Below are 12162 nucleotides of genomic sequence, written 5' to 3' on the forward strand. Positions count from 1 at the left end.
TTGGTAACTGTGGCACTTTACCAATCTATATTCTTCTGTCCTATCTGGCTATTTTGTAATACCTTCAGAATTTAAAGGTGTTAAAACAAAGGCTTATACAGAAGTTGAAATGGTGTCTGTTTGATACTTTGCATAAAATACATTAATTATAGCGGATTCTCAAAAACTAATAAGGTTTATTTTGAAGGTTGTTGTTTTTTAAGACAATGAGTGATGTGAAAGTGAAAACCGAAATACTAGTACGGTAGGCTGTACGTGAACATAGGAGGTGGTTTGTTTTTTCTGTGTTTAGGACGCGTCCGCCTGCGAGACCCAGAATGCTCCGCGCCGAGCAAAGATGGAAGAACCCAGCAGCTGCGGGAGAACAATGTTTTGGCTCTAGATATTAAAAAACGGACAGCTGAGGGTAAACCACGCGAGCCAAAGCAGCAGGGTCATGGTCCTGCACCGGTAAGATAAATTTATAAAATCCAACTTTGGTTACAGGGTCGGCGGGAGCTGTGTTTGAACTCCTCGTACGGGACAGACAACAAAGCGGAGCGCAGCAACGTTACCGCTAGTTAGCGGCTAAGTTAGCCGTCTCGGCTAGTCGGGCGAGCATCATTGTTCGCTGGGGTTGTGTGGGCCGTTTGTTATGGGTCATGCCCGTGTTGTCGCTCCCATCGTTTACAATCGGTTAACTGTCCGGGAAACAAAGCCAACATTTAAAGAAGCCCCTCAATAATAGCACACGATGTAAGTTGTAGTCATTTATTTCATCTTCCGACTCAAAACAGCTTTTGTCCTTGATCATTTCTCCACCTCACAGATTTAGGTTGGCTTGTGTGTACCTCTGTGGTGATACCTGCCTCTAATTCAAATATTCAAACCCAGCGTTAAGAAAAAAGTACTTAACTAACTTTGTTCAGATGCTTTGAAAGAAATGTCTCTCTTCGTATTACAGTCGTTTTCCCATTCGTATTCGCATCATTCGGCGTTTTTCTCATCGTAAATCTGCTTGCTGTTATTGCATGGCGATATTAATTATTGCCTGCTCCTGCATCACAAAGAAGGGCCCCGCAAGAGTCGTTAGCCAGATGGTTAGCCAGGGAGCTAATTTCATAGAAGACGAACGGTAGTTTTCCTAAATGTCCATATGGGAGCACACAGTTTATCTGCTTTAGCGCATTAAAAAACCCATAGTTAAGTACTTCGACTAAGTTTGATTTACTTATTTATTTATTTTATTTACAAAGTTGGATTTTTGCTAGCTGAGTTGGTTATTTCTGCTAGCGTACCCCAAGAGGCTGCAGGCAGAAAGCACTCGCGGAGTGGTGAGAGACATGTTCAACATATAATTGTATTTTTGTCCGGTTGTATTATTATCCTGGGAATCATAATGTAAACAGACATCTTAGCAAATATTGGTAAAATTAGATTTGGATGTAAATAATGACGTTTTAACTCCTGATCTTGTTCAGATGCGTGCATTTGGTTCCAGCCTGAGTATGTTTACATGCACACTAATATCTTGGTTATGTGTTAGATGTAAACATCCCATTCTGGTTTCAGAAACTGGAAATACTACCTGGAGCTCTCTGTGATAGAACTTGCTTTGTGGTCTAGTACACGGTGGGTCAGATAATAAACGGGTCCTGTGTTCATGCATTATCCTCACTATGATCAAAACTGGCATACTAGCATGTGCTCGGATCTGTTCCCCTTGGTTGCTGTTGTTTATGTAGCAGCCACGTAATTACACCATCAGCCTTTCTAATACAGCCCGTGTGAGCTCTCGTTGATAAGCTCATTCAAATAGGATGACTGGGTCAGACAGCACCATCAAACAGATTAACATACAAGTTCAATCCTGTCCCCACTTCTCATGTTGTGACCAGAACAGCTCTGGCTGTCACCTTTTTGTCCTGTAAAATATCGAGCACGCACACAGTAATTGGGAAAAGAATTTTGCACAGTGTACCACCAGCTTATTTGCACTTGTCATTGTTCGAGACTGTAGCCTTTTGTTGACCCACAAATCGTCACTTTAATCCGACTAAGCGTCTAGTTGTGAGATCAGAGACCGTGACACCGATTCCTGTAGGCTAAGCTTAACCGGCTCCATAACTGTTGTCTATTGACTATTATTTGTATGTCCTCACATCCTGATAGCTAGTTATAGTTATCCTTTAAAGTTTATTGTGATTATGTAATATTATAGTCCTGCTGTCATTCTTTTCCTCACAGGATCACATTGATTTTCACCACATAGTTTTCCTGCCCGCCAGCCTTCACCATGAGCATCATTCAAGACAAACTAGGGAATGAATTCCTGCGCTGCAACGGGAGCATGGACTCCAGTTTTGGAGCAGGCATGATTATGTTCAGCCATCTCCCACCTGTCACCAGCTTCACACGGCTGGCTGCCCATTCCGTAATGCAGGACCTTCCACCTCAAGAAATGATCCTGAAGAAGGAGCGTGACTCCCCTGATTGCACCATGGACAACCAGGCTGGCAGCCTGGGATGTGCAGGTGTGGGAGACTATGTTCACACTATAGGTATCAAGCAGGAGAAGCTGACAGAGCACGATTATCGCTTGCCTCTCTACCCTGGTGGCCTGGTAAAGAGCACAGAGCTGCTGGAGGTGAATGTTGGTAACAACCAAGATTTATTGGTGCACGATCTCAACATGGGCAGTGTAAGTATTTCTGAGAGGATTGCAGACTGTGATTCATTTCTAGCAGTTTTGTAAGTGAGTCATACATGTGTATGATTTTTTTAAAAGTTGAATTTCTTCCCATTATCAGGTTATAGATACAAATATTTTAAAAAGTCATTTAATTTATTAAAGTAATCAATGGTTTTTCTTGAAGCATTTTTGAGCCTTCGCTGGACAAAACAAGAGAACAATCACTTGCGTTATTTTCTGAACTTATTCCCCCGAATGTACCAAAACAAAGATTTGCAATAACATTTAGAAATATTGAATTTTACACCATATATAACAAAGAAATTGAGCATAAAATCCTTAATTGTTTGTGTTCTAATCATAAGTTGGGCGTTAAATCTATTGACGGCATGAAATGCAAAGTAGTTTCTCTTTCTGGTTAGAAGGGTGACGTCATCCAGCCTCGGCATGAATGAGAACGTCGTGGCGAGGACACAGCTGTCTTGTTTGAGCACGTGCTTCATTTCAGATCTCCTTTGTGTTCATTCAGATACAAATATACACATCCATGTTCTCCTAACAATAGCAAGCCGTCAGAGTTCGCCAGTGTTGTTTATGGAAAAACAGCCAATTATTGTCTTCATTGAGCAGCATTCATTTAAAATTGATGTTTAACATTTTTTGTTACACAACATTGGGAGCCTTTAGAATCCACAGATTTTCATAGCAAGTTGCAGTAAAAGAGTGTTTTATAAATGTAATACTTTAAAAAAAAAAAAAAAAAAAAAGAAATTGCTTAATAATTATCATAAGATAGTGAAAAATATTTACATTTTACCAGATGTTTTTTTCCTTTTCTGGTAATAAACCAATGCCTACAAAATGTTGTCTTTTAAATACTCCATAGTCTAGACAAAATTGGACCCTTTTTATTTTGGTTGGACTTTCCCCAGATTGACCTAAAGACTGGGCTGATTTGAAAACAGCAGGTGCACCCACATTTGTCCCGTCAGCCTCCATATGGCAGTGAGGAGAGTAGTGTGCTTACTGGGAAAGAAATTGCAGGGCAGGAAGGCAAACAAATAGAAGAAAAGGCACTCATTTTCCTGTTCTCTGAATTAATGCCATTCGTTGCAGTGAAGTTTACTAAGAAGTTGTCATTTTGAATGTTTAGTTTGCAAAGTGTGCAGTTTCGTAAGAATAGTAGATGAAAAGTGGTGAGTTAGAGGCTGCTAAACCATAAAAGAACAATAAATTCTGCCCACTAGAACCACATCTTGCGCAATCACTTTCCAAGAGACAATTACAAGAGATTGTCCAAGCGTTTTGTTTGTTTGCATAAGCAGCAAACGTGGATCTGTTTGCGTGATAGTTTGAGACTGCAGGCCTTTAACCTTCAATCAAGTGATTTTTCTTGTCATGGCTCGCTCTCACGGCCCTCTCCCTCTCCTATTGTCATCCTCACAGCTGCCAAGTCAGTTAGAAAAGGAGCCCACTGGGAAAAAAGGTCGAAGGTCAAATGGTGATGGACAGGAGGGTAAACCAAGAAAGAAGAGAAGTGACGCAAAGGTTTGTCTTGTATTTATAAAACTGAATGCAACCATATTTTAGTTAGTCCTCATCACATCAATAATTATCACAAAGAACATACAAGTGTGCTAATTTGCTTTTGGCAGAAACAAAAAAAAAAAGAATGTCGGGGGGGGGGGGGGTGCATAAAAAAATGATTGGCACAAAGTATTTTGTCTATTTCAATCAACTTTAATCAAAGCAATGCAAAGTGAAGTAATACAATCACTTTACATTTAATACAGTTTTGTTACTGGACCAGAGATTTCAATGTATTTACAAACATCTGTTTCATTTCAATTCTGTTGTGAGTTACATGGAGCTTTAAGTGCAAGTTGAGTTTAATGTTGAAAAAATAGATTATGCATTTTGAGTTAGAAGATTTTACCAATTGCAAAAAAGTGCAATATTTTTCAGACAGTGATATTTTAGATACATTCTGTAGAGAATGTATCTAGAGAAAGATGGCTAATTGTTACCCATCCCCCTCTCTCTTGTATTGTTCTATAGCAGTCAGTGATGCTGAATGCAGATGGAGGTAACCTGTCTCCAGGATCCAGGCCTCACATGTGTGAACATTGCAATGCATCCTTCAGAAGCTCCTATCATCTACGCAGACACGTTCTCATTCACACAGGTATTGTAGTGTGTCGATTTCACCACAGTGCTTAGATTTTTCTGCTCTGTGCATTTCCTTGTGGGTTATCTCAGTGGTTAGCACAATAAATACAAGGAAGGAAATGATGATGTCATTTGGCAGATGCTGCATTGGCCCATGCATCGTAGCTTATTGCTTTTCTACTGTAATATTATCTTCAAATAGTTCTTTGTCCAGTATTTACTAAGTGCTTTGGATTAATCAAATCTATTGAATTTGCTTCATTTAATAGGCAAGGCAAGGCAAGGCAAGTTTATTTGTATAGCACAATTCAACAACAAGGTGATTCAAAGTGCTTTACAGAGACATTAGAAACAAGAACAAATAAAAAGCATGATTTAAAATTGAATAAAACAAGCAAATAAACTAACTAACTAATTAACAAACAAACAAACAAACAAACAACAGTATATAAAATCAAAACAGATAAAATCAGTACAGTAGATAAAATCAGTAGTTAAATGTAAGTTTTGAAATTTAAGCTTAAAGTGTGGATTTGGTGCTTTATTCAAATGCAGCTGAGAACAGGTGAGTCTTCAACCTGGATTTAAATAAACTGAGTGTTTCAGCTGATCTGAGGCTTTCTGGGAGTTTGTTCCAGATATAAGGAGCATAAAAGCTGAATGCAGCTTCTCCGTGTCTGGTTCTGACTCTGGGAACTGATAAAAGACCGGATCCAGATGACCTGAGGGATCTGGATGGTTCATACTGGGTCAGGAGGTCATTGATGTATTTTGGTCCTAAACCATTCAGAGCTTTATAGGCCAGCATCAGAACTTTAAAGTCTATCCTCTGACGGACAGGCAGCCAGTGTAAGGACCTCAGAGCTGGACTGATGTGGTCCACTTTTTTGGTCTTAGTGAGGACTCGAGCAGCAGAGTTCTGAATGAGCTGTAGTTGTCTGACTGATTTTTTAGGTAGACCTGTAAAGATGCTGTTACAGTAATCAAGCCTACTAAAGATGAATGCATGGACTAGTTTTTCCAGGTCCTGTTGAGACATCAGATCTTTTATCCTTGATATATTCTTGAGGTGATAGTAAGCTGACTTTGTTATTGTCTTAATGTGTTTTTCTAAGTTTAGGTCTGCATCCATCACTACACCCAAATTTCTCGCCTGGTTTGTGGTTTTTAGATGTATAGATTGAAGTTCTCTGGTGACCTGTAATCGTTTTTCTTTGGCGCCAAAGACTATTACCTCAGTTTTGTTTTTGTTTAGCTGGAGAAAATTGTGGCACAACCAGTCATTGATTTCCTCAATGCATTTACCAAGAGCCTGTACAGGGCCTCGGTCTCCTGGTGACATTGTGATATATATTTGTGTGTCATCTGCATAGCTGTGATAGTTTATTTTGTTGTTGTTTATAATCTGTGCCAGTGGGAGCATGTAGATGTTAAACAGAAGGGGTCCCAAGATGGAACCTTGGGGAACTCCACATGTGATACTTGTCTGCTCAGATGTGAAGTTACCTATTGATACAAAGTATTTCCTGTTTTCTACGTATGTTTTGAACCAGTTTAGTACAGTTCCTGAAAGACCTGTCCAGTTCTCCAGTCGTTTGAGTAATATGTTGTGGTCAACTGTATCAAATGCTGCACTGAGATCCAGTAAAACTAGGACTGACATTTTTCCACTGTCTGTATTCAGACATATGTCATTAAACACTTTGGTCAGAGCGGTTTCAGTGCTGTGGTTCTGTCTAAAACCTGACTGGAAGGCATCGTAGCAATTATTCTGTTTTAAGAAGTAACTGAGCTGTTGAGAAACTGCTTTTTCAATGATCTTACTTAAAAACGGGAGATTTGAGATCGGCCTGTAGTTGTTCATTTGTGTCTTGTCAAGATTGTCCTTTTTCAGTATAGGTTTGATTACAGCAGTTTTTAGTGATTCTGGAAACACACCTGATAATAAAGAAAAGTTGACGATCTGTAACAGGTCTGACTCTAAAGTCTTTGAGACCTTTTTGAAAAAACTTGTTGGCAGGACATCTAAACAGCAGGAGGAGTTCAGTTGACCTAAGATGTCCTCCAGGTCTTTGCTGTTAATAGGTTGAAACTGTTTCATGGTGTTTAAACAGTTTTTTGGTGGACACAGTACATATCCTGGATCTGCTGTTGATGTACCAATTGCTTGTCTAATTTTTTGGATTTTTTCAGTGAAGAATTTGGCAAAGTCATTGCAGGCCATGGTCGAATGAAGTTCAGCTGCCACTGACACAGGAGGGTTTGTTAGCCTGTCAACTGTAGAAAATAATAATAGAGGTTATCCCAGGCCATGAGCTTCACTGCTATCCTAACATTCAGGTTGTTTTAGATGCTCTTTGTTCGTGAAAGGCAAACACAAATATGATGCGAGGCCTATCCTCTACCTGTACAGCCTTTTATCACTACTCATCATAGGGGAACCCATGCCTTTTTTCTATAATTAAGCTTAATTGTAAATGTGTTGTTTGCTGCTTACAAGGGCACATGATCGCACTAGCTGCCACTTCTAAATTAAATCCATCTTCTTTTAAGGTTTTGTATTACAGTTTCTGGTTACAATAAAGCTTAATCCATTTGCTGATTGAAGTTCCTGTAAATAAAAATAAAATCCCTGTATGTGTGCATAAGTGCACATGCTGGTTAATCTTTCTGTCTCGTTATCAAGTAAAATATAATTTGGCTCCTCCAGACCTTGTCTGAGAAATGTTTTATTTCCTTTGTTTGCTCTTTGTCTGAATGTTTAGCTGTGGTGTGATAAATGTATCGTCATAGACGATAGAAAATTGATTAAAAGAGCAGGCCAGGAGCTAGTGTTAATGTGCCAGATCTCCTTTGGGGTGTACAGAGAGAAAACCCAAATTTCTATTGTAGAATTTGATGTGGAAGATCATCCCTGAAGTGCTAAGTGCAGAAGGGGCAGATTTTAGGAGTTTTCTGTTGAGCAGAAGTTTTTGACCTGCACAAACATCCAGCTGATTCTCCAAATTTTCCTCCTTCCTTGAAAATGAAATTCACACTTAGTGTTTTGGCTTAATGGAGGTACACTAGTGGAGATTGCAGAGGCATAAGTACAAGAGGTCAGATCAGGACTTCCACAGCACTTTCTAAAAGTGGCAGGTGTGCTGAAAGTCACTCTGTATTTTCAGGAAGAGGATTTTTAAGTTGAGATTTGAATAAATTTAAATTGAGAATGGTCTTTGATTTTTGTGCGCTGCTTCCTTTTTAATAAACAGACCTCATACATGCCTTTTATAAAAAGAAAAGTTAGAGAAGAAGTTTTTCTTTCTCTCTTCCTTAAAACAATGGGCTTTACTCTAAGAGGCAAAATTGAGAGAATAAGGTATGGTAAGCACCTCTGAAATCCAGTGCCGTGTGTTGCAATAGCAGTGACACACCCACACACACACATTTTGTGTTGAGTGAGCCAGGTATTTGTTCAAGCTGCCAGACTGCCAAAGTTGAATAAACACCTTTATGACACACAGACGGCTTGTAAATACTGTCCTCAATTGCGTAAGTTGTGCATGGGTACGTGTTATGTGTATATCCTGCTTTAAAGAACTATATCACATGAGTTATTATAACATCACAGTGATCATGTGATCTTATTTCAGGTGAAAGACCCTTTAGATGCACTCAGTGCAACATGAGTTTCATTCAGAAGTACCTTCTCCAGCGACACGAGAAAATCCACAGTGGTGAGTAATTTATGACAACTAATCATATGACCCAGGGGCCTAATGCAAACTCGAGTCATTATGTGTTTTTTACCACACTAAAGGATGACTAACCTATAGAGTGTCTGTTTTTGTGTAACAGGAGAGAAGCCATTTAGCTGTGACCAGTGCAACATGCGGTTTATTCAGAAATACCACATGGAAAGGCACAAAAGGACGCACAGTGGAGAAAAGCCGTACAGATGTGAGACCTGCCAACAGGTTTGTGAACTAATTAAAGCCTCCTCTTTGCTATCCATCAAAAGGGTTTATTGGTACTGTTGTTATTTTAAAATAAGTTGAGTCATTTTTAAATGCAACTCGTGTTGTTTCAGTATTTTTCTCGGACAGACCGACTGCTTAAGCACAAGCGAACCTGTGGAGAAGCCATAAAGAAGGGGCTGGATCCTGGCATGATGGACTTGAGTTGTGTAGAAATGGGTAATGGCAGCTATGGGATCACTCAGGGAAATGCTGGGAGTGGCGGTAGGAAGAGGGGAAGGTCTAAAAATTCTGGAGAGGGAGGGGAGCGCAAAAAGAAGAAGGGAGATGGAGGGGGGTTGAGGGCATCCCACATGCATGGGGCTGTATCTGGAGGCTATACTATCCATGAATACTCACTGGAGAATCAAGCGGTTTCTTCCTCTACTGAGCCAGACCCTAGAATGCAACAAGGCCACAACGGCCAAGCTCCAAAGATGGCATTCAAAAAGGCCAATCGTAAGGGCTTGGATAAAGCAGGTCTGGGACAGGTCAAAGCAGGTACGTTGGAGCAGGGTGGGGGTATGGATGGCCTTGGGCTCCTGCAGGGTAATGGGGCTAAAGTCGGAGCCGCCAGCAGCAATTACGATGACGCCATGCAGTTTCTGAAGAAGCGTCGCTACCTTCAAGCAGCAAACAATGCAAACGCCTCGGGACCTCCTGTAGCTGGAGGATCTAGCACTGAGTATGATGTAAGCATCCACTTGTCTTCCCAGCCTTCTGTAATCCAGGGTGGCATTTCTGGTGTAATGGACAGCGATGCTTCTCTTAGTCTTGACAAGTCAGGGATCCCTGATGAAGTGTTGCAGAGTCTGCTGGACCATTATGCCCAGAAACCTGATAACTCACACCAGGATGTTCACTTCGACATCAATGACCAACATGTGGCACTGAACCCTACCACATCTGATGGTGCTGACATCAGCCACAACACCAACACACCCAGCCCATCAGGAGACAAGACTGTGATGATGCATGAATACTCCCGCTTCCTGCTGCAAGCTTTGGAGCGCACCAGCCACAGTGCAGGCTTCCCTCTGGGACCTCCTGCCTCAGGACCCTTCACTGGTTCCCACCCAGGAAATCCCATCTACGCTGACAAGAACATCTACACTACGTCCCCACTGGAGTGCGGGTTTGGCCAGTCGCTGCCTTCGCTGTCCTCCTCTGTGCCAAAGTCTCACTTTGCGATGCTGACAGGCTCCTCACCACAGCACAGCTTCCACCTGGGCAGCCTGGAGGCCTCCACACACCAGCAGCTCACCCCTTCTCAGGAGCTCACCGAACAGATGGAGAAACAGCACTCCTCCACTCCCCCTTCATCCTACCAGATCAGCCCATCTGACCTGAGTAGCCAGAAGGACCACCCGCCTGTCAAAAATGGTACAGCGGCAGCCTACCCTCTGGCCCCCTCGCAGGATCTGGCCTCTCTGGACTCCTCTAAGCCTTCCTACCAGATTGAAAACTTTGCCCAGGCCTTTGGCTCCCAGTTTAAGTCAGATGGCAGAGGCTTGTCTTACGGCACTGACTCTGGCAGGGAGGTGGATCACAGGATACGGACACCTGTGTCTGAATTCTCAGGGTATAGTAGTTTGTTATCTGATGTCAATGAGCCAGTAAGTACAGGTTCCAAAACTCCGACAAGCCAAAGCTACAGATGAGAGCCTGAGAACGAGTAAATGCTCTGTTGTTAAAGTTGATGTCCTTATTTTAATTTTTCAGTGCTCCTATTTTATTATTATTATTGTTATTTTTTTAAGTGACATCTATATTTTAATTATACTGATGCTTTGTCTTTGTGCCCACTCCTCTTCCTGCAATGAGCCTGGAAGGCTTCCTGCAAATGCAAGTTTTTTATTATTCTTTTTTTTTAAGTATCTGTAATTTTAAGTTAAATATGTACTTTACTGTTTATTCTGGTCACATTAGTGACATTAGGTTTGGTCATTAATTATGAACTTTTTCAGTAAGTGTAGGGTAAGAGCCAGACGTATTTCTTTTTCAACGAGCTGAAGTGTTTGAGCAATCAACTTTACAACATAGAAATAACCACGATGGCAGGGATTAGCCCAGAATAAAACTAGCAAAAAAAACAAAACAAAATAAAACGTGTTTGTCTGTTACAAGGTTAAAGTATTACTCAGGAAAAAGTGAGAAAGGAGAGGCTTACGAGGTGCAGTGAGCACTCTTTTCAGAAGTGTAAATTTGCGACTTCAAAGATGATATTTCTTATGTTTTATTACTTGTTGAATGAGTGTGACATAAACTGACTGCTGCCAGCTCACTTGAACACTGAGAACACTTTCTACTTGGCTATATAGAGATTATGGTACTTTAATGTCAATGTGAAACTCATGTTTGCTTCAATAAGGGCCATATATAAATACATATATCTATATATATATATTTATAAAAATATATATTATGTAAAAGAACAGTTTCAATCATTCTGGGCATCTTCCAATCCAAATTGAGGAAGAAAGGGGGCTGGTTCAGGGGTCAAATGTTGTCCTTGGTGTATTTTTGGAGAACAAAAATGATGTTAAGGCTTTTCTTTGGCCAATAGAGGTTGCTGTTGGACAGCGATAGAATGGCCTTCCCCTTTTCCTCTTCTGTTCTTCCTCTTATTTCAATTAGCACTTTGAACCGATTTCTTACATTGAGTAAAGTACCACGTCGGATCAAGGAAGCTCAAACATCAGACATGTTGTATGCAGATGGGGGTTCTTGGGGCTGAGCATATGGGATGAGGGGAGGGTTGATATGGGAAAACTGGGATTTGATCTTTCTCCTCCTGTTTTTAGGGAGGGGTTAGAAATGCTAATATTTAATTGGGATAATGTAAATGTAATTCAAACCCCCTAGTTTTAGTTTGACTTGTTACTCGAGTTTATCAGCTTTGCTTTCATATTGACTTTAATGACAAAATGTGATAGTGATCAAGTATTTCTTCAGCTCAGAAACATGTATACACATAGAGAAATATGTTGTATACATTTAGAGCTTTTGCTTGTGCTGGCAGTACCAAGCCTGTTTGTCCTGTTAGAAATTGGGTGCCTATTCCTTAGAAGTACAGCAACAAAATATTGTCTCGTAAATGTTTAATGTAATTTCTCGCTAGTTTGGAAATGTACTTTATGTAAAGACAACAACATAACAATAACTGCGCTGTCTTCCATAGAAACGACTGGCCCCGAATGCTGGAAATTATATCACTTTGCTGACCGAGTCGCTGAACCCCTTTGTGCCCAATTTCATGGAATTGGGGCTGAATATTGCTCCACGTAAAATTAAGCAATCATCAAACATGGCAGACTGAATGCA

At 40.7% G+C, this 12162-nt stretch overlaps 1 protein-coding gene across 3 annotated transcripts; it reads left to right on the top strand.

The window, feature by feature from the left end:
• The first annotated feature begins 318 nt into the window (after window positions 1-318).
• Window positions 319-12162, top strand: znf281a (zinc finger protein 281a). 3 transcript variants are annotated; one of them, XM_086289897.1, is made up of 7 exons: window positions 319-450; window positions 2227-2680; window positions 4118-4219; window positions 4730-4856; window positions 8476-8559; window positions 8681-8799; window positions 8913-12162. In XM_086289897.1, exons 2-7 carry the CDS (start codon window positions 2276-2278, stop codon window positions 10497-10499), a joined length of 2424 nt encoding a protein of 807 aa, XP_086146023.1. In that variant the 5' UTR covers window positions 319-450; window positions 2227-2275; the 3' UTR covers window positions 10500-12162. The 3 variants fall into 3 exon arrangements, with proteins under 3 accessions (XP_086146023.1, XP_086146025.1, XP_086146024.1); XM_086289899.1 differs by having other exon boundaries at window positions 4733-4856; XM_086289898.1 differs by lacking the exon at window positions 319-450 and adding an exon at window positions 490-735.

The sequence above is a fragment of the Aulonocara sp. 'chitande type north' Nkhata Bay genome, linkage group LG4 (assembly GCF_057382095.1).
Source record: "Aulonocara sp. 'chitande type north' Nkhata Bay isolate Kocher_YH1m ecotype deep benthic linkage group LG4, A_spYH_male_GT1.1, whole genome shotgun sequence".
Classification (NCBI taxonomy): Eukaryota; Metazoa; Chordata; class Actinopteri; order Cichliformes; family Cichlidae; genus Aulonocara; species Aulonocara sp. 'chitande type north' Nkhata Bay.